Raw genomic sequence first — 22,049 nt, forward strand, 5'->3', positions numbered from 1 at the left:
AAAAAAAAAAAAATCCATGAAAACAGCCCCATGAGTGGTATTTTTATTATTGACCTTCCAGTAACAAACCTTCATGTCTGGCATTTGTTTTAATCATAACAAAGCTATTAAACATATGACACAGAGCAAACGCACAAATAAATAAATTTAGGTACACCACTAACAATGTCAAGAACACAAATAACCACATGACCGAGAATGCCTAAAGATGACAGTAAACCAGCATCTTTATGTACCACTGAACATTTTGTATATACTCCATGTTAGGAGAACTTAAGAGAAGTCATAAGAGGCTGTCACGGTTTAACCCCAGAGAGCAACCAAGCCCCACGCAGCCACCCTCTCACTACCCCATCAGTGGGATCGGGGAGAGAATTGAGAGTGTAAAAACTAGAAAACTCATGGATTGAAATAAAGACAGTTTAATATGTAAAGCAAAAGCTGTGTACACAAGAAAAGCAAAACAAGGAATTAATTCATTGCTTCCCATGGGCAGTCAGGTGTTCAGCCATCTCCAGGAGAGCAGGGCCCCATCACACATAACAGTTACTTGGGAAGACAAACACCATCATTCCAAACATACCCTCTTCTTCTCCCCCCCCCCCCTTATATACTGAGCATGATGTCATATGGTCTGGAATATCCCTTTGGTCAGCTGGGGGCAGCTGTCCCAGCTGTGCCACTTCCCAACCCCTCATGCACCCCCAGCCTCCTCACCAGCATGGCAGTATGAAAAGCAGAAAAGGCCTTGGCTCTGTGTAAGCACTACTCAGCAATAATAAAACCAATAAAAACATCTCTATATGTAATCACTGTGTTCAGCACAAATCCAAAACAGAGCTCCGTACTAGCCACTGTGATGAAAATTAACTCTACCTCAGGCAGAACCAGCACAGAGGCATATCAAATTAAGCCTATCAAGTCTATTATAATAAATCACTATCCTTTATTTCTGTGCATAAGAATCGGTTAAACATATGCTAAAATCTATCCATGTAGAGAGGGATTTGGCTGAGGTTTTCTCATGGTATAAATCCTCTGGCACACTTACAATTGTCAAGGTGACAGAGTATTTCTGTGAGTATATGCTTGTTGTGACACATGGAATTATCAAAACTGCTACAGGCCTTGCATAGTAAATGTAAGTATAACTAATTTTATTGGCCTTTTGATTGGTAGTAAATATTAGAGTTAGATAATTACCTCCTATTCTCAAGCCATCTGGACCTTTTGAATATTTCTGGTGGATTACACATTGACCAATATCTTTTGGTTGCTGAGAATGTGAAGATGCTTACATGCAAGGTGCTGAGGTGAATGATATTGAAAAGCATCTTCACTGCTGAGCTGCAATAGGTGATTTAAATATATATTATTAATTACTAGTAATTACTATATCCCCCAGCTTTTTATAAATAGTTATTAAGTGTTTATCAATATATTAATAAGACATTTGTGTACTCATCATCATCAACATCATCATGGCTGGGCTTTGCGAACGAAGATTTGGGAAGGGCTCTACCCATGTTTGTTGCAAGTACGTTGGTGGCTAAAAAGGCCAATACGAGACAGGAATGTCCGGTTGCAAAAGGCACAGCAGAAAGACTCCTTAGGTGGTATATTCTGCAGGGCACAATTCTTTCTGCGTTGTCTTTTCTCCTCAAGAGTGATCCTGCGTGCGTTCTCAAAAGCATCAGCAGCGTTATAGGTGGTGTGTCTCCAGACCTCCCGATTGGAGGCCAGAGTAGACCAGTTACGGTGATCAATATGGCCAAGGCTGAGATGTTGTTTCAGGGAGTCCTTGTATCTTCTCTTCGGGGCTCCTCTCTTGCGGCAGCCGGTGTCAAGTTCGCCATAAAGCAAGATCTTAGGGAGGCGGTGGTCCTTCATCCTGGAGACGTGCCCTGCCCAGCGCAGCTGAGTTCTCAGCAACATGGCCTCAACACTTGTGACCGCTGCTTGTTCTAGAAGAGACATATTGGTCACATAATCTGATCAGTGGATGTTTAGGATTGTATGGAGACAGCGTTGATGGAAGTGTTCCAGGAGTTGCAGGTGGTGGCGGTAGATGACCCATGAGTCGGATCCATATAAAAGAGTTGACAGCACTATGGCTTTGTAAAAACTGATCTTTGTACTTTTCTTCAAGTGTTTATTTTACCAAACTCTTATGAAGCTTTCCAAAGGCACTATATGCCTTAGCTAACCTGTTGTCTATCTCTCCGTCAATCTTACCCTCCGAGGAGATGAGGCTACCTAGGTAATTNTCCAGACCTCCCGATTGGAGGCCAGAGTAGACCAGTTATGGTGATCAATATGGCCAAGGCTGAGATGTTGTTTCAGGGAGTCCTTGTATCTTTTCTTCGGGGCTCCTCTCTTGCGGCAGCCGGTGTCAAGTTCACCATAAAGCAAGATCTTAGGGAGGTGGTGGTCCTTCATCCTTGAGACCTGTCCTGCCCAGCGCAGCTGAGTTCTCAGCAATATGGTCTCAATACTCGTAACTGCTGCCTGTTCTAGAACAGATGTGTTGGTCACATAGTCTGACCAGTGGATGTTTAGGATTGTGCGGAGACAGCGTTGATGGAAGTGTTCCAGGAGTTGCAGGTGGTGGCGGTAGATGACCCATGATTCGGATCCATATAAAAGAGTTGACAGCAGTATGGCTTTGTAAACACTGATCTTTGTACTTTTCTTCAAGTGTTTATTTCACCAAACTCTTATGAAGCTTTCCAAAGGCACTATATGCCTTTGCTAACCTGTTGTCTATCTCTCCATCAATCTTACCCTCCGAGGAGATGAGGCTACCTAGGTAATTAAACTGCTGGACTGATTTGAGTTCTGATTCACCAATGGTGATATGGGGATGATGGAAGACTTCCTGAGGTGCAGGTTGATAGAGAACTTCTGTTTTCTTTAAGCTGACTTCCAGCCCAAAGAGCTCAGCAGAGTCTGCAAAGCAGGATGTTAAACGCTGCAGAGCTGCTTCTGTGTGGGTGACAAGGGTGGCGTCATCAGCATAGAGCAGCTCCTGGACAAGATGATTTAAGGTCTTAGTCGCCTTAGTGGGCCTTCAGTCGTCTTAGGTTGAAAAGGCTTCCATAGGTACGATATCGAATGTAGATACCGTCCTGATCCTTGAGGTCTGCCGTGGCCCTTTGGAGCATCATGCTGAAAAAGATTGTGAATAGGGTTGGCGCAAGAATGCAGCCCTGTTTCACACCATTAGTTATTAGAAAGGGCTCAGAAAGTGCATTGTCATATCTGTCTTGGCCGTGCTGATCCTCATGGAGTGAGATGATCATTTTAAGGAACTTGAGGGGACAACCTAAATGTTCCAAAATCTGCCACAGACCTTTTCTGCTCACAGTATCAAAAGCCTTGGTGAGGTCAACAAAGGTTGCATAGAGATCTTTATTCTGTTCCCTACACTTCTCTTGCAGTTGTCTGAGAACAAATACCATGTCTGTGGTACTCCCATTGGCTCTGAAATCATATTGGCTTTCAGGTAGAATTCCTTCTGCTATAGTGGGTATTAGTCTGTTCAAGAGTATTCTTGCCAGGATTTTGCCAGCAATGGAAAGCAGAGTAATACCACGGTAATTTGAACAGTCTGATTTAATTCCTTTCTTCTTATACAAAGTGATGATGACCCGGAAGCCGCTGTGCATCCGCGGCTAGCCCCCAGGCACGTCCGTGGCAAGAGAAAGGAGAGGGGGAGCCTTGCTGGCGGGTACTGCGCCCTTGTGGGAGAAGAGAGGGGAGCTTTGGAGCGCACAGATGTTGTGTACTTCAGCATGTAAAACTACCATCAAAAAGAAAAATATGGACTTAGTAGAATGAGATTACTTTATGAAATGCTTGAGGAATAATTATTTTACTGGGCAACTGAATGGCTTTTGTTTGTATTTTAAAGCTTAATATAAGCCATTCACATGCTGCAAACAGATATGACAAAAAATGCTTTGATAAATACAGACAAATTAAGTGATATTTTAACATTTTCTGACAAAACTAATTTCTGCAGACTCTAACAGTTCTTTAGATCTCTGTTGAATTTATGGAAGAATTTTATTTGTCATTCAAAATGGTTTGATATCGTATCAGTTCTGACAATTAATGTAGTTGTGCAAATCATGAGGCAATTTGCATTTATATATTTGGAGAAATAAAACATAAAAAACCACACAAGTATACCTAATTCCTCAAAAAGTGAACTGTTTAGCACTGATAAGGACTGGTGAGGAAAAGCAGCTCTCTGCAGGTCACTAGATCTGTTCAAGTTAGTGAATTGATATTATTAAAATAAGATGTCCAGGTTTGTAAGGACCCAAACAAGAAGCATATAGCCTGTCTGTGATAGTGAATTTAGTCATGTGATTTAATTTTAAGAGTAATCCAATATAGTACACAAGATTAAAAGTGGGAATCCCTTATTACACAGCATATGCGACAGCCTTAACTCTCTAGACTTAATAGTTTTAACTGTCAGAAGGTCAGGAAAAGCTCCTATTGTTTCCTGATGTGTCAAAACACGCTTCTGACCTGTAGAAGTCAAAGGCATCAGCCTGAAATCTCACCAGACAGCTATGACTTATGTTAAATGAAATCAAAGTAGTATTTTTATTAATTCACCAGAAGGAAATAAAATCCTCAGTGCAAACTTAATGTATCCCTTGGATCTGTGCATATTCTTTCTAAAAGCTTTGGCCAAAACTCAGAACTACAACAGAGCACCCAAAAGGCAATGCACTCTGCAGTGAACCTATCATCCTACCTCAAGATGAAGTTCATCAGTGATACAAGGGAAGTGCTTGTACGCATTATAAATGAAGAAGAAAAGGAGTTTCAGCTCACAAAACTTGAATCTTGTGTCCTGAATCAAAGCATGAGTTTCTTGCTTTCCAAGGAATAGCAGGGAGCAGGAAGGACCTCTTTTCCTGGTTTTTTTTGTTTCTTTTTTTTTTCCCTTCTAATTGGTTCAATATACTTCATCACACAGTCAGCCAAACTAATTTAATCTCCATTGAACTGAAAATTAGGAGTTGCTGTATCAGATAGCTGTTGTAATACTGCTGGGGCATAATCCTGGAAATAACTATAGGCCATTTTGGCTACAGGAGGGTTTGTACTTCTCACAGGCATTTGAGAAAGAATTCTAGTACTGTAAAGAAAATCCTTAGCTATTGAACTTAAGCCATTCTATAGAGACATCCTGCAGAGACATTTCAGCTGAGATCCCTATAGCTGTGCAGATGCGTAGGGATCCCTCTGCAGGCCTGTGCATGCCACATCCATCTTCAAAGGTGTTGCTTATCTGCATCCACATCTAACCCTGCAGGTGCTTAGTGTTCTGCCAATTACAATGTCAGTCAAAGGGCAACTCTACCCCGTGACTGAGAAGGTGCTTGGAGTATGTGCCTCGCCAGCACATACAAGTATCCCTTGTTACCTGGCAGTATCCAGGTGTGGTATCTGTGAGAGTACAGTCATGCCTGGTGTAGGGGCACCAATGCTTGTCTGCTGCTTCATTCCAATTAAAACACACAGCTGATGGTACCATTCCTTAGGAAGAGGGCACAAAACATGGAGCCTGTCATTTTTGTGCCTAAAGACACTTAAGACTTTAAGCTGCAGAACCTTACATCCCTGGAAATGGGTGTCATCTGGGAAAAGCTGCTGCTGACTGTGCCCTTCATGAGGAAAAAAAATGATACCTTGGAGACAATTGTAGGCAAATGAGTAGAGGACAAAACTATAAAGTTTTCTCTTGCATGTAGAAAACTGGCTTTGCTTCCCAGGTTGAAATACCATATTCCCCAAAAGAAGCCAGGAAGGAGAATGATGTCTTCTGTAAGTTAGTCAGACATACAAAGTCTTTTCGTATGTAGTCTGACCAGTTCTTCCTGTCAAATGGTATTCCCTGGCTCCCAATTAATTGAAAGGCTGAAATTATTTATGACTCAGGAAGTATATTTTCTTTTATCTCTTTAACCCTTTTCAGCCTGAATGACAAGCAATTGGGCTAATTTACTAGGAGGGGTTCTTTATTTGCAGGTGGGCATAATGGCACTTGAATGCACTCATAAATAATTTACATTTTTTCTTGTATATTGAAAAAATGAGCACTTATTTAAGTGGTGGTATTGCTGAGGACTACAGAAATGGATCACCCAATCTTTTTTAGCCTGACTAAGCGGTGTCACTGTGCTGCTGAAGAGCCTAATAGTGATGGGGCTGTAATAGCAGTGGTGGGGAGCCTAATAGTAAGTGGAAGAAAAGATGGTATTCCTGCTCAGGAAGGATCTCTTTTCTGAGAACACTTTCTGAGATCACAGACTGGGTTGGATTAGGGACTCTGAAATGCAACAGTACAGTGCAGAAGGGAAAGGGGATATGGTGATGGAAGTCCAGGCACGTAGGCTGACAACTTGCTGTTTTATAGTAGCCGGAGCTTTCTCAAGGTGTGTCTCAGTGCTTCTACTGAATAATCAAATAGTCTGAAAATCACCAAGCAGAGAATAATTATGCCAGGAAGAACTGCCATCAGGACTCCAGAACAGCTGGAGTATACCAGCAGAGCCAGCAAGCCACAGAAGACCTCAAAGCTGTGCAAGAATTGGAGGGGAAGGTGTCTTCAGTAGTGAGCGATATTATTCAGAAAAGGATCTCCTCTAAGAATTTACCTTTACCTAATGCTATGCCTATTTATTTTGTCTCATGTTAAGGTCAGTTAGTGATTTAATTACTCTTTTCATTAAGATACTGAGAAACTGAATGATGATGATATTCACATTTACACAAAGAAGGTAGAGCAGATTTGTCATCCTGCTGCCATGTTTTTGGTCAGACTTCACCAGTGACCTTAACCTTTCAAGGGTCCGCAAGGACTGGTGCTGGGACAGTGAAGTTAGGAAATTTAAAAGGCTTTTGCAGGCACCACATGTTCTGAATGGCCATGATGTTGTGAACAGATTCATTTATGCAGTATGGTGAAACTCCCTGAGTCCAAGGGATCTCAAGAATTCAAAGGGAGAAGTTATTACTTCTGATCCTCTTAGTCTAGTCTGAGAACCTCGTTTCAGAATTTTTGTCTCACTTACTGCAGAGAAACTCAGTATGATGGATACTCGGGAGTAAAGCACATCTCCTATCTTGGGTCTGCTGATCCACAGCTTGGTAAGCAAAGTTTAAGCATGCACAGGCTTCCACAGAAGTTCTTTGCTTTAACTAGTTTCCACTGCTTCTGCTCAGATGGAAGCTGACAGCTTTTTTTTTTTTTCTGGCTGACGGGCAAAGAATGACTTTGCCACATTAACTGTTTCATTCACTGTCATAGCATGACAGCTATGCTGTATTAACAAAAAAATAAAATAAAACCGGTATTTTTCTGCATAATACTTTTCTAGATGGAGAAATGCGATGCAGTTGAAATTTCAGCCCTATTTCCTGCCCTTGTCAGCTAGTTGTTGAGGAGATGAAGATGGAAATGTAGAAAAATGTGAAAGTCCTACTGTAAAACCCTTTTATACTGCAGGTCGTGATTGAAAAATGTCAGTGTATATGTTCCAAGAGAGGCTTATGTGGCTTGTCTGCCTCAACTGCTTTTATGAGAGAAAATCACCTATTATTTGGGCTGCTGCTGCCATTGTCTCCTCTCATGCGAGGGGAAAAAAAGCGTTACCTGAATAAGTGTTTTAGAATATTTTCCAGGGCATTAAGTCCAAGAATTAAGATGCAGATTCCCATAGGAGCAGTTTTCATAACTCAGAGTCCTGTAATTTTATATGGATTGGAATCGAGATGAGCTTGTATCAGACGTATGCACACAGATCTCAGTGCACTTGGAGTGCAAATCAGTACATACATTTAAACTTAGTAGGAAAGTACAGGATTGGTAGGATCTTTTGCAAGCGGTCACATGGGCTGGAGAAGACTGTGTTGAGAAAGAGTAATGCCAGAATTGCAAGAGACAAAAGTCTTGTATGCCCCTACGGACTTGGATAGCTATGAAGAGATTTAGCATTCGTAATCTGTGTATAAGGATATGCCAGCCTTCTCCTTGAGGAAGGAGTGCAGTGCAGCGCAATGCTTTTAACAAAGCTTTTAGCAGAGTGTAAAAGCACATCTTTTAGACGTGTTTTTGTGATGACTACTCAACTTTGAAAGATTTCATTCCATGGTTTCAGCAAGGATTACAGTAAGTGCTCAATTTAGGTAGTCACAATCTAATTAAACAAATTCAGTCTAAATCCCTGCTGGGACAGTATTTGTCTGTCAAATACCTCTAAGCATTTTCATTTTATATAGCAACAGTTAATTGGATATGCAACTGTCAGTTTAAATGCTTTAAATGAGGCTGATGAGATTAGTAATTGAATGCTTAGATTAATGATTTACAGCTGACTTTGCTGCCCTGTTCCTTGCTCACAGGTATGTTCATGATAGTTCCCTATCCTTATCAGGTGGATGACAGAGTGGTCTATGACTGCCATATAGTTATGATGGTATGAAATACAGTTATGATACAGGATTGATGTAACCAGTGCATTCTGACACATAGAACTATTTTTAATACTATGGGGAGCAAGGGATTATGATCAAAGTGTTAAAAGCAAAAAGTCTAAAAATAGCCACCTAATCTTCACAGTTAGGACTTGGAACTGGAAGTCTCTGTCATTTTCCAATTAAATGCATAAATGTCTCTTATGGTTTGAGTTGGAAAGCAAACCTCAGTGTGGTGGGTGGTGAAATTATACCCAAAGCTGTGAGTTGAGGCTGATAAAGGGATTTCTATGAGAGGTGGCAGGACTGCAAAGGGCGTGGAAGAGATGAAGTGTGTACACTGTCAAAGTGTCTGCTATTGGAGAAGGAGACCAGACTGCAAAGTTTAGTCAGGTAGAGGGATCTCATTGGTGATGCTTGCATCACTCATCTTGTTGGGAACTGAAGAGAAGCATGAAAGTTTTAAGCCTCTGGTAGGGACGTGGTTATTCTGTTCTCTGTGTAACATTTTAGATTCCACTTCAGTGCTTTAAAAGACCAAAAATACAGTATGCTCCTTGGGGTGTCACGGGTTTCAGGGCCAGCTAACCTGTACCAGGAATTTCTTCGTTCTCAGAGCAACCTAGGGTCAGATGACTTTAATGTTCATTTGCCTTTTAGGTTGCAAATTTTAGGATGCTCCTGTTGGTATAAAAAGGAATTTTGCTGTTTCTGGCCAGCTGAGCTCTGTAGTGCTTGAAGAGGAAAGCTGTAAGGAAAATTTTCTGAGGCACTGAGATATAAAGATAAATTACAGAGCTCTGCTATGAATTTGTCATTTTTTGCCTTATAGGCCTCCAAAACTACCTTTAATGACAGAGAGGCCCTTATATACCACACACTGAAAATTTAGGTTCTTGTTAATTAAGTTCCCTCCAGAATTAAAATGAATCAGTGCATATTTAGAGTCTGTGTTGAGCACACTATAATAATACTTCTTTCAGTATATTAAATTAGAACATGTTTCTGTTCTTCTAAAGGTTCTATCTTGGGAAACATTATCTGAAATAGCTAACAACATTAGATGTTATAATTACTTATATTTATGATATAGTTATAAACAATTATAAAGTAAATTATTGTAATTATTTAAAATAATTACAAAATAATGATTGTAATAATAATTTTGTAGCTATTTATATTTATTAGATATCATACTATGTATTAATTTACCAGAAAAAAAACAAACAGGAAATTCGAAGTTATACTCTGCATATTTTAGCTCATAGAATATGCCAAGTTAATCTGAAATGTGGGAATGGATTTATGACCTTTCCTCATTATCTCAAGATTTAAGGTTAGGTTTCCAGGCAGAGCTTCAGCTGCAAGCAGTTTGGTATTCAGAAATCATTGGATTCATCAGCTTCTCTCTCCCTCATGATCTGCTCTTGTATGTGAACTTCATTTAGTGCAGGAACTCCTTTTTTATTTTTTTTATTCCCTCCTGTAATTAGTTCCTATTAAAAAGTCCAACTCATCCTTGTCTAACCTCCATTAGACTATCTTTTTCTTTCTTTTGTTCCTAATGCAGAGGCACTAATCTCTTTGACCAGTCAAAACCCTTCCAGCATTTATTGTTCATATTAATTTTTTTTAATACATACTCAGTATTCAGACCAATTTGATCATATTCTGGAACAATGGGAAAAGCCAGGGAAAGGAAATGTAGAATCTTTTTTTGGTCTCAGGATGACATTTCTTCCTTCAGAATACTCTTGCAATTAGTTTTCTTTCTAGACATCAGGCTTTCCTCCTTTCTACTCTTATTTATACAAAGCAATACAGCTATTTCAATAATCATCTGATAAAGTGATAGTTCTAGGAATGTATAGTAAGAGGAAAATTAGGGTAGCCTTTCAGAACTAAGACCAAGAGGGGAGATGCCCTTTTTCATCTCCCAGCCCAGCAGACCTTATCTTCAACCTTAGTTTTGATTAGTGATTCAGAAAATCTTGGTTGATTCACTGGCACATATTTAGTTGATTTAATCTGAATTGTTAATTACTGAAAATGTGAGAACACTTTAGTGTTAAAGAGTGCCTGAATGATGGCATAACTGAAAGTCATAAAATAAGAAATTCCACATCAACAGAAGAAATTAGATCTTATTCTAATTTCCCATCTTTTAAATTACAATTATTAAAGCAAGAAAGTGTCTGACTGGAGATATTTTCAATTATAATGGAAGGAATGAGGACTATTCAGCTTTGCTATTTCATTCAGAGAACCAAAGTCACATCCCCCTTTGCCACCTGCCTGTTCAACCTTGGAACAGACTTAACTTCTTCACTTTGGTTGCCCTTACTCCTGTTTTGGGTTGCATGCATATATCCCAGTTAGATGTTTGTAACAAGTACTTTCCTTTTTGCTAAATAAAGTCGCAGAATCACAGAATCAATTAGGTTGGAGAAGACCTCTAAGATTCAGTTCAGCCTATGACTGGACACCACCACGTCAGCTAGACCATGACACTAAGTGCCACGTCCAGTCTTTCCTCAAACACCTCCAGAGATGGTGACTCCACTACCATCCTGGGCAGTCCATTCCAATGTCTAATCACCCTGTCTGTGAAGAAATTCTTCCTAATGTCCAACCTAAACTTCCCCTGGTGCAGCTTAACACTTTGTCCTCTTGTCCTGTCATTAGTTGCCTAGGGGAAGAGGCCAACCCCCACCTGGTTACAAACTCCTTTCAGGTAGTTCTAGAGAGCAAAAAGGTCCCCCTGAGCCTCCTCCTCTCCAGGCCAAATAACCCCAGCTCCCTCAGCCGCTTATCACAAGACTTGTGCTCCAGACTCTTCACCAGCTTTGTTGCTCTTCTCCAGACTTGCTCAAGTATCTCAACGTCCTTCCTGAATTGAGGGGCCCAGAACTGGACACAGCACTTGAGGTGTGGCCTCACCAGTGCCGAGTACAGGGGGATAATCACTTCCCCAGTCCTGCTGGACATGCTATTTCTGAGCCATGGTGCCATTGGCTTTCTTGGCCACCTGGGCACACTGCTGGCTCATGTTCAGCCACTGTCAACCAGTACCTCCAGGTCCTTTTCTGCTGGGTAGCCTTCCAGCCACTCTTCCCCCCAGCCTGTAGCGCTGCATGGGGTTATTGTGGCCAAAGTGCAGGACTTGGCACTTGGCCTTGTTGATCCTCATACTGTTGGTCTCGTCCCTTCTATCCAGTCTGTCCAGATCCCTCCAGAGCTTTCCTACCCTCCAGCAGATCAACACTCCCACTCAACATGGTGTTGTCCATGAATTAGCTAACAGTAGATTCAATGCCCTCATCAATAAAGATATTAATAAGGACTGGGGGACAGTACTTGTGAATGGACACCAACTGGATGCAGCACCATTCACCACCACCCTCTGGGCCCAGCTATCCAGTCAGTTCTTAATCCAGCAAGGAGTGCACCTGTCCAAGTCATGGGCTGCCAGCTTCTCTAAGAGTATGCCATGGAAGATGGTGTCAAAGGTGTCAAGTTGAAATAAATTCAAAGGATTTTAATAGATCAAAACACTTCATTCTTCAATACACATACTAGGTATCTAGAATTTTGAAAGTTTTATTCCTTGTTAGATTATCAAGATTTTGTTAACTGTGAAGGATGGGTAACAATAACTGGCTAACCCTTTGCATCATCACGTACACAAACGCTTGGTTTAGTTTGAATGCTGGCGAGGGCATCTCTTTGGCTAAATTAGAGGTAAGCAAGTTTTTAGAGAAAAGAAGTGAATAAATTTGGAAGTGAAAGATTAAGGATATAATTTTAGTTCTATAGTGTATGTTTGAAGCAAATGTGTTGGTGATGCCTACATCCCATGCATGGGTTTGTGCTCCAGGGCAGGCTCAGTGTGCACAGCCCAAGGTTCTTGTGGATGAAATCACTCAGGTGATGTGTTTCAGAAGCCTGACTGATGTTCTCCAGCCACTACAGGGAGGTGCAGTGAAGAATAGAATGGGAAGAAGACTTTTCCTGTGGTTGGTGGCATCTTGAAGAACTCTATAGGAAGGTGATAGGGAACACAACTGATTCCTGAAAACACCATGGATCTTCTACAGGCACCTGTAGAAGGTGCCCTCTTTTTTATTGCAGGAAAAAGAATGCCTTACAGCTTACCAAGTCTTCACTGGGATTTTGGCCCCTTCAGACCATCTATATTACTCTCTAAGGGCTGGGCCTAAAATCATCACAACTAATTGTATGTGATGAACCTTTTAAGTGCATATTGAAAGACATTTTAATTTTTAAAAGTCCTGAGTACCTAGATGATCCTGCTGACCTGAAATTAAAGAAGAGTCAGACTATTAATTTGCCCTTTATATAAATAGGTAGTACTGTGTAAACTGAAATACAGATACTGAATGCAAAGTCATAGATGGTTTTAGGCAGTGCTGGTGGTCAAGGCAATTTTCATGATGTTAATTTAGGTGAGAAGTAACCAGTAACTGGTAGTAGTAGGTGAGGGAAAAGTGCTCACAAACTAGGTTCTAGAGGGGACAATCAGAATTCTGGAATGAAGTGTACACCAGGTGGGATCTGGCCTTTGATATAAGTGCCATCTGTGTAAATGCCAAAGGACCTACAGTATTAGTGTTGGGTTTTTCTGTTTGTTCTCAGATTTACCTATACTGCCTTTGCTTGAAACGGAAAAGACTGACCAGCAGTTTCTTATATTTCAGTAGTGTCAAAGTGACCTATAGCAGCTGACGAATCAAACACAAAGCTGTGCCATGGCAAACCATTCATCAGGTGCCCTGCAAAATTAGGATTTTGAAGGGTTTTTTATGCAGTTTTGGGTCACGTTTATTTTGCACAAACCATCTTACCACTTTTAAATTAGTGTTTATTACTTTAAGGTCAAGTGTACAATCCTACATTAGATGTATAATAAAGGTGTAACTAATCAAACACGTCACTGTGTTGGGCACTGGAGAAATGTTTTTAGTGCTTAAAGTCAAACATGCTTGTGATTTGCTTTTTTTTTCATGTGAACTGGCTGAACGCTATGAACTATAAATTTAGGCTTTAAATATTTATACTATTAACTGATTAAAATATAAGCAGCTAGAGCAAATACAGTTATATTTGCTTTAGAGTTGTTTATTTTTCTAGCATCTTAAGAAATTAAGAAAACTAAAGACAAAAATGTGTTTCAGCTGTTGTGTGTGCAGTACAAATTCTGCAGTTACAGAAAAAAGGTTGGCATTGCTCTGATTGCTTAAAGAAAAATTGAGATGATATTTGATTAAATGACTGAGAGAAGAATAAATAACATTTCAGAACTTTTGCAGTTAGGATGAAGAATTTATTGTATATACAGTTAAGCAGCTCTACTGTAGATGTACTTCCTCTTTAAAGAAAATGAATACAGTATTCAAAATAGTTCTAGCATGGAAACTACAATACAGACTGAAACTTGACTAATCCAGAAATTAGTTATTTGTCTTGAAAGAACACAGAACCTGAAACAACAAATTGCAGGTTGCATCATTAACCTAGGACAGTAAAAAACTGTACAGTACAAGCAACACGTTACAATAAGTTATGACCAATAAGGCAGTCTTTCTCATTTAGGACAAAAGGGATGAAGGGAAAGGTATTAAAATCTCATAAATCCACCATATCTCTTTTCCATCTCTGGGACTTCTTTGGAATAAGTTTCCCTATCTTCTTCTGAAGGGAGAATGGAGTCGGCGAAGCGCTTAAGAAACCCACCATATCGTTTCTGGTAATCCAGCCACCATTCTGGCCTGCCCACTCTTCTCATGAAACCACCATATCTCTTTTGCAGCTCTTTGGCTTCGTCTTCCAATTCAGGGCTGCGCTTAATGCTTCTCATGAAGCCTCCATACCTTTTGCTGACATCCCCGTCGTTTTCATTTATGTCTCGATAATGTGCTGCTTCAGGGTTATCCTCCGTTCCTAGAAGCTCCTTCAGCAGATCAGAGGAGTTAGCAAGGGCATCATCATCTGAGTCTTTCTTCATAAACCCTCCATACCTCTTAGCCAGGATTTCTCCTCCGTTAGCTTCATCCTCTGGTTCTGCCCGATAGAGCTCATCCATTTTCTTCATGAACCCCCCATATCTTTTCATGAAGCCTCCGTATTTCTTCACAAGCAAATGGTTTTCATCCAGCTCTTTCTTGTCTCCTGGAGCAATGTTGCCATCCTCAGAAAGATCCAGTTTTGCCAGTTGCAGGAGCTCCTTGCAGGTCTCCCAGGCTTTGGCAGAAGGCAGTTTTCCTTCACATTCTAGTGTACATGCCTGAAAAATTGATGCAGTTTACTGAGAATGATCTGATAGTAACAATCACCTCACTGCCACCTTATCTCAGGTTTACTTGATTATAAAAGCCATGAGCAAGCTTCTCTTTGTGAGTGGCTTGGAAGGACTGTTCTTTGTGAACAGCTGATTTGGTACCTGTCTGTTCTGAAGTACTTCATATCCCTCTCTGAAGGATGTGGTAATCTCTACCCTAAGAGATAGAATACTAGACAAGGTGAATTGTGGGTCCTGTATGTCAAGGCTGTCCCTAAGTTTCTGTTTCAAAGGAAGCCACATGTATAGTTCCTGTATTTCCCTTACACTCATGTGAGTTATGAATTTTTCTTTTAAATTTACTATTGGGAAGCTACAAACCAATTGTGATTTGCTTTATAACGCAAGGTAGAAGTGTATTCAATCTTCATAAGTAAAAATAACATTCAGAAATTTTAGAAAAGAAGTTGCACAGCATGGTCATTGCAAAGAAGCCAGCTATACTGTACTGTTCAGTATCTTCAATACACTGCACAGCTTTAAAGGTTGTATTTCTGTGTGTTGTCATTAGTTGCTTTTAATGGAACAGACCTTTCAAACATGTACTAATAGAAATATAGAAATACAGGAAGATAATAACATACATATTGTATATTGTGTCAGGGGAATTTACTTCTTGTGGAGTAATATTCTTCAGTTGCTTTTTTGCTCTTGTCCATGGTTTTCATATCACAATAAGTAAAGAAAAAAAAATCATTAATATTTTCAATAAGAGAAACACTTATTCCAACTATAGATGATGTTTTCTAAGGATCTTAACATGCTTTAAAATGTGGAATTAAACCCCAGTACAGTTCTTTCTAATAGCCCATTGTCCATCTCTGGCCTTACCTGTCTCTTGAGTCTCACTTAAATATGATTTTTTTGTATGATCCCAAGAAAATCAAAGGGATGTATTTTGCAACACAATAATTTAACTGGCACTACATGCTTATTGATATATATTATAATCATGCTGTAAAGAAAATAAAATCTCAGCTTCAGTCTGATTTTGGAATTGCTCTAAATCAAAGCAAGAATAGGTCTTTCACCTTCTCAATTAGTTTTAATAACTTAATAACCTCCTGTTACCAGATGAACATACTCTATCTCATAGGTATGAATGACCAGGCACAGAGTGAAAAAACCTTGTATCTTAAACAGATACAATGTGATAAAACCGCTTATCACATTACTACATGCTAGCATCTAGAAACATTAGTTTCTAAAAATTGTTCATACATGTTTAACAAATACAAGATATGCTACATTGATTCTTTACCCATTTAGTTAATAATCGTTGTTACTGAGTGGCACTTTGATTCTTTCTTGAATGATTACTGAAGGTGTGCAAGAGAGACTTTCATTACAGACATCCAGAATATATACTCCAAAAAGAACATATCCTTCCCTCCCAAAGGGCTAACTACCACTTCCCCCCCCCCAGTTGACATTAAAGGTAAAATTTGATTGAAGTCTAACGTAAGCAAAGAAAAGCACAGGAATTATTTTGCCAGCCACTCAAAGAATATTGCCCTTATGAACCTGCTGCGGTTAAGTGTTCTTGAGGATTTCGAGTAAGCCGAAGTACTGAGTGGTTCCCAATTCTGTTTAGACTAGAATCCTTCCTTTTGCATGCTCCCAAATAACCAGTGACATGGCAGGAACAAAACTTTTCAGATCATTTAGATGTGCCAAGAGCGCGATGCCTCAAAGTGCATGTATTTGAGATCAGAACCGCAGATGCCACTGGCAAAGTACTCCGTAGCCAAAGTGCCCACCTTCTTCAGGGAGGGTGAAGGATCCCAGAATTTCACTGACCCCAATCCTTAAATTACAAGTTGAGTTGCCTCTGTGACTATACTTTGAGATAATTTTAACATCATAAAAATAAACTCCCCTTGCATTCTGGAGTTAGCAAGATTTGTCTTAGAAGCCGCTATCAAAGGGATCTTTCACAGGCATGTTCCTAAGGCTGTGCAGCACCGTGTAGAGAAGAGGATCAGCGGGAGCTACTGCTACTTAAATTAGGCTTAAATCGCACTTTTGCTTTGTTTTGTTTTTTTTTTTTTTTTTTTTTTTTTTTTTTTTTTTTTTTTTTTTTTTTTTTTTTTTCTTCTGAGATTTTAGGCAGGTCCGCTGCTTTTCAGCTGGACGGCTATCCTGCCGGGAGAGCTCTCATCTTATCGTGGAGCCCTCATCCGAGGGTCGGAGGGTCGGGACCCCCACTCCCGTCCCTTATGGCTTCCCCTCTCCCTCTCCTGCAGAAATGCCCTCCACTCGGATTTTCTTTCCCCCTAACGTTTTCACTCGGCTTTTTCCTTGCTCCCTGTGGGGCTGCTCGGCGCCTGGCGTCTTTCGTTCCCATCCCCGAAAGCCGCTGCTCGCTGTCGGGCAGCGGGAGGGACGGGCGGGCCGGGGAGGATCTCCTCGGGGCGCGCTGTGTTTGTGTCGGCGCCCTCCCGCCCCCGCCTCGGCCTCTGCCCAGCGCCCCGAAGCTCGTTCCTTTCTCCCTCCCCCCTTCAGAGAAAGGTCTTCCAAGCGACCCAGGACACCTCCCTCACTATTTATTTTTATCTCGCTGCTTTGTCCCCCCTCCCCTTTTCCTCCCTCGCAAAGTTAAGGGCGAAGCGGGGGCCAGTCCCTGCCGAGGGGTGGCCGGGGCGCTGCAGCAGCCGGGCGGCCCCGCTCCCGCTTACCAGGGGGTGGATGCCAGAGCGCGGTCCCAGGCGGTAGGCGCAGGCGGCGCAGTCGCGGCCGCAGTCGGCCCTCGCCCTCGGAAGCAGGCAGGTGCTGAGGGCCAGCAGCGAGCAGCCGAGTCTCAGGAGCAACGCCATGGGGCTGCAAGAAGGAGAGATAAGCCGGCAGCCGCCTCCCCCTGGCCCCCACCCCCGGCACTGCCTCCCGCAGCCTCGGAGTAGAAAAAGGTTGCACGAAAGAGTTCAAACCAACTCCGGTAACTCACACGCTTTGTGGAGCCGGGGTGGTTGCGCTTGCGAGGTAAGCGGGAGCTTAAGGAAAGCAGACGCTTGACAACTGCAAGGCAACGGACCTGCGTTCGGAGCAGGAGAGGACCGGAAAGATGAAGCGCCCAGAGTCTCCCGTCCGGTAAAAGTGTTCGTCCCCAAACATTTTGTCCCTTCCTACCCGCAAAGCCGGTGTCACAGGGGGAGAAGAGACGCACCGCGGAGCGGCACGGACGGGACCCCAGCCCCTCCTGGGAAAGGTTTCCCACCAGGGACGCCCCGACGACGGGCACCAGCCCTGGCAGAGCCGCCTGGCAGAGCCGCCCGGCCCTCCCTCGGCCCCCACCGCGAGCCGAGCAGTTCGCTCACACACAGGCTTCCCTCGGGGCTCCCAGGAGTTGCTGGAGGAAGAAGCTGAGCCTTGCTGAAGCGTCCGCGTCGGAACCGCTATTATTTGTAGCGAGGCCGAGCAGCCTCTGGAGGAACCCCGGGGGAGGCAGGCACAGCCGGGGGGCGCCGAGCCGAGCGCCCGCTGCCGGGGCCGGGCGCGCCGCTGTCGAGCGGAGCAGAGCAGGTACGGGCGGAGGCGGCGGCACTTTATAATTCGTGACCGCGGGCAGAGAGCGGCCTCCCCCAATCGCCGTCGGGCTCCCGCTGACGCAGCGACTACGACATCCCCCCCGGCACTGCCGCCCCGCCAGCAGTGACTCCAGCGGGGCTCGAGGGGTCTCTGTGTGTGTGTGTGTGTGTGTGTGTGTGTGTGTGTGTGTGTGTCTGTGTGTGTGTGTGTGTGTGTGTCCCTCCCGTCGGGGGGAAGCGGGGGACCAGCACCGGGAAAGTTATCGGGGGAAGTTTTCACCGGGGGCGGGCGGGGAATGAGACATCTCGTGAGTCATGCGGGGGGTGGGAGTGAGGGACGGGGAAAGGCACCCCGGCCCTCATGGTAACCCCCCTCTCCGAGGCGGCGGACGCAGGTTCCCGGCAGAGCCTTGCACAGCGCCGGGAGCGGGATTGGTCTTTTGTTTGTTTGTTTTGTTTTTGTTGTTGTTTTTCTCTCCTTTCTTATTTCTTTTTTTCTTTCCTCTCTGCCACCCTGCCAAACCCCAAAGCCGCTGGTGCTGAAGGTCCGTGCTACATCCCTTTCTGGCTCCCTCCCTGGGCCTCAGGTGTAAAACAGTGTTTGGGGGAAACAGATTTTACTAGAGCGAGCAAGAAGACAAGGGATTTGATCTGAAACTTTGGATTTCACAAGTATGGGTGGATTTGCATTGTTTTCACAATTTTAGTGGCCAGGAAAACACAAATAAGAAAGAAGCAGATAGAGGCAAACCCCCAAGTTACTTCTGCAAAGTTCTCAAGCCCAGCAGCTAGGGCTGCTCACTGCTCTGCTCCTTTGACATCTTGGGGAACAGGCGTAGAGAGATAACACTGATTCCTGATACCTCTGTTTTGTAGAGGGCTCTGCCCCAGCCATGCTAAGCTGTTTGACTGTCAGACTCCACCTTTTATTTCCAGCCCCAATTTGTTTCTAGCTGGTCTATGTTTACTTGATCTTGTTTCAGGATTGACCTTCACTTTAAAGAGCATTTTCCCCCTTTCTGATGTGTTTATATACTCCCTAGTTCTCATTTTGCTGAAGTGAACAAGCTGTGCACTTCAGCAATCTGTCCCAAGACAGGCCATTTTCATGTGAATGTTCTGCTCTCCATTTGCTATACTTGGAGTTCATAATTTCTGGGCATGAGTGATGGGAACAGAATACAATATGTCAGTTGAAATTTCATTAGGACAGTAATGTGTAATTATGTTCCCTGGAGGAAGAAGACACCTCAATTTATACGTCCTTGGATCTTATTCGCCTTTCCTAATGCTGCAGTCCATTGATGTCACACACTCGCTGAGATACAGCCAGTTCTTTATCCTTCAGAACTAACAGAAAATTCAGTACTATTATTGTATGGAAATTGTGCTTTTTGCCACTAGTCTTTACACCAGCTGTCAGACTCAGGTTAAGGATGCTCAAATGCATGCCTGAATTTTCAGAAATACGTCCATTCAAGCCAAAGACATCACTCTTGCCTATAATCACTGTATGTGAGAAGAGCTTTGGGGTCTCTGTTTATGCAGTAATATCAGCCGACTTTGTGAGTGAACCCTCAAGAGAAGAGGCAGACATTTAAAAAATCATCCCAGTGGATATATTTCTGTTAGCATGGGAGGGATCTGCATTTGGAACAATTAGCAAATTCCTATGCCACTGACTCAGCAGGGTTGCTCTCAGGTTTGTTCTTAAGTTGGTTGGGGAAGCACTGACTAACTCTAGAGGTGACACATTTGGTGTCTCTTTTGCTGTAAAGCTGCTCACTACAAACAGAGCTTTTTGTGATGGACACCATCAAATTAGTCCTGTGGGTCACTTACTGATTTTCAGTTCTGCCATCATTTTATTGGCTTGCACTCTAACAGTCAGCATGGCCTGATGAGACAGATAGCCCAGCAGTGTCCTGATTTTCCTCCAGCAGTGTACATCCCATGTCTCTGGGCTGAATGGCTGTTGCTTTCATCATTCTGCACATGAGTGTCCGTGCTCAGCCCGCTCACTCAGCTCCTCAGCCTGCCAAGTCCTTCACTACTCTGTTTAATGTCACTTATTGTGCTTAATCTGCTCATGATGAAAACCAGCCAGTGTTAGAATCTCACTGTGTACAGAGGTGTAGATAATCCCTGTAGGTAAAATACAGAGTATAACAGGAAAAGATGATGGATGAAGTAAGAGTAAAGCATATAAAAGGATCAAATAAAAGGCATGTAAATTCTCTGTAGAAGCAGAGTAATGGAGAGGGTTGTTTTTCAGTGGGTAAGTCTTACAGCTGCTAGTGGCAAACAGGGAAGAGGAAATGATGGGAAGAGATCAAGTGTGAAATGCACAGCTACAAGGACTCTTGCAGCAAGTAAGAGAGAGAGGAGAGGTATTTGTGGACAGCCAGCACTGGGCAGAAGAAATCTAGCTGTGGCTGTCTCAAGTATTACAGTTATCCCCGACTCTTTGGTTCAGCTGCTTCTCCGTGTCCATATGTCATTTGCATCTTTAGCTGATTCCTCTCTGTCACTGGTCCTCATCCTGCATCCTTATGGAGGTTGTGTAAGGGTCCCCAGGGCCTGGCAGGGTAGAGAGTGAGGAAAAGATCCCAGCTGGACTCTCTTTTCACTCCTTTCACACAGTGCCTGCTGCACAGAGTCCTTTCCTTCCTCCTGAAAGATGCTAGTATTCACAGAGAATGTGATACAAGAAAGGAGTAATGAAGGAAGTCCTTCTTGAAGAGCTCGCTTTTCCCAGTGTCAGCAGATGAAAGCTCTGTAATTCCTAGACTGAGCTCAGTTTTGTACAGGGAAAGTATTCTTTGCAGAGAGAGGATGAAAACAGGAGAGAATTTAGAAAATTTTGCCAAAATACTACAAACCAGAAAGTACATAAGGAAAATTACTCACTGTAGGCGTGGAAGCTAATATTTCCTCAGCAATGGTGAACTGAGAAACAAAGAAACAGGGAGGCAAAAAAGAAAGGGAACATTTTCACAGCAGTAAAGACAATGGCTTATTGCTTGCTACTAGCTTTATAATAAAAATGTCCCAGTGTTGATAAAAACTTTTGCATTTGTGTAAAACAGAATTCCTGCAGATAAAAACCATCAGCTTTTTATCTGTCATCACAATATACCAACCAAAAGAAACCTATTTGTATGACAGTAGTGCTTGCAGCCCCAAGGGTCCCATTGTCCTATGGATTGTCTAACTCCCAGGCTAAGGTAGAAAGAGATGAACCAAGATGAAATCATCTTCATTTTACTGATCGACAAAACAACTTGAATGACTTTGCAAAGTGTTGCCAAAAATGAGCAGCCAAGCTAGAAACTAAATCTCTGTTGTAATTCACATCAGTATGTTTTCTGCAGGACCAGCTTTCCTTTCCAAACTATACTCATCATGCTAACCAAGCTGCTACAGAATCATTAAGTGAAGATGGATTTACACAAATATGAAATAAACATGCTGTTAGCACCCCAAGCAATCCTCCTCACAACACCGAACCTTTTTGATAGAATTGTGGAATAGGGAATGTAAAGCTGCATGTTGATTATTTTCTTCAGCTCAGTATAAAAGGTCACAGCATTTCTTAAGATCAGACAGTCAGGTTCCATTTAGCTCAGCCTAAATGGGCTTAATTTTTAGTGTGAACATATATA

General features: G+C 42.5%; 1 protein-coding gene across 2 annotated transcripts; it reads right to left on the minus strand.

Annotated features, from left to right (window-relative positions):
- Positions 1 to 13,824: 13,824 nt before the first annotated feature.
- PENK (proenkephalin) lies at positions 13,825 to 18,352 on the minus strand. Of its 2 annotated transcripts, none has more exons than XM_017834282.1 (3): positions 18,175 to 18,352; positions 17,539 to 17,680; positions 13,825 to 14,806 (listed from the first exon to the last, which is right to left on the minus strand). In XM_017834282.1, exons 2-3 carry the CDS (start codon positions 17,674 to 17,676, stop codon positions 14,141 to 14,143), a joined length of 804 nt encoding a protein of 267 aa, XP_017689771.1. In that variant the 5' UTR covers positions 17,677 to 17,680; positions 18,175 to 18,352; the 3' UTR covers positions 13,825 to 14,140. The 2 variants fall into 2 exon arrangements, with proteins under 2 accessions (XP_017689771.1, XP_017689770.1); XM_017834281.1 differs by having other exon boundaries at positions 18,179 to 18,264.
- Positions 18,353 to 22,049: the final 3,697 nt, after the last annotated feature.

This window comes from Lepidothrix coronata, unplaced genomic scaffold, assembly GCF_001604755.1.
Source record: "Lepidothrix coronata isolate B3197 unplaced genomic scaffold, Lepidothrix_coronata-1.0 Scaffold232, whole genome shotgun sequence".
Taxonomy (NCBI): Eukaryota; Metazoa; Chordata; class Aves; order Passeriformes; family Pipridae; genus Lepidothrix; species Lepidothrix coronata.

Coding starts and splice junctions, on each gene's coding strand:
- PENK (XM_017834282.1), bottom strand. CDS start 17,676: ATGGCGTTGCTCCTGAGACTCGGCTGCTCGCTGCTGGCCCTCAGCACC. Junction 14,807..17,538: donor GCTCTGGCATCCACCCCCTG/GTAAGCGGGAGC, acceptor TCAATTTTTCAG/GCATGTACACTAGAATGTGA.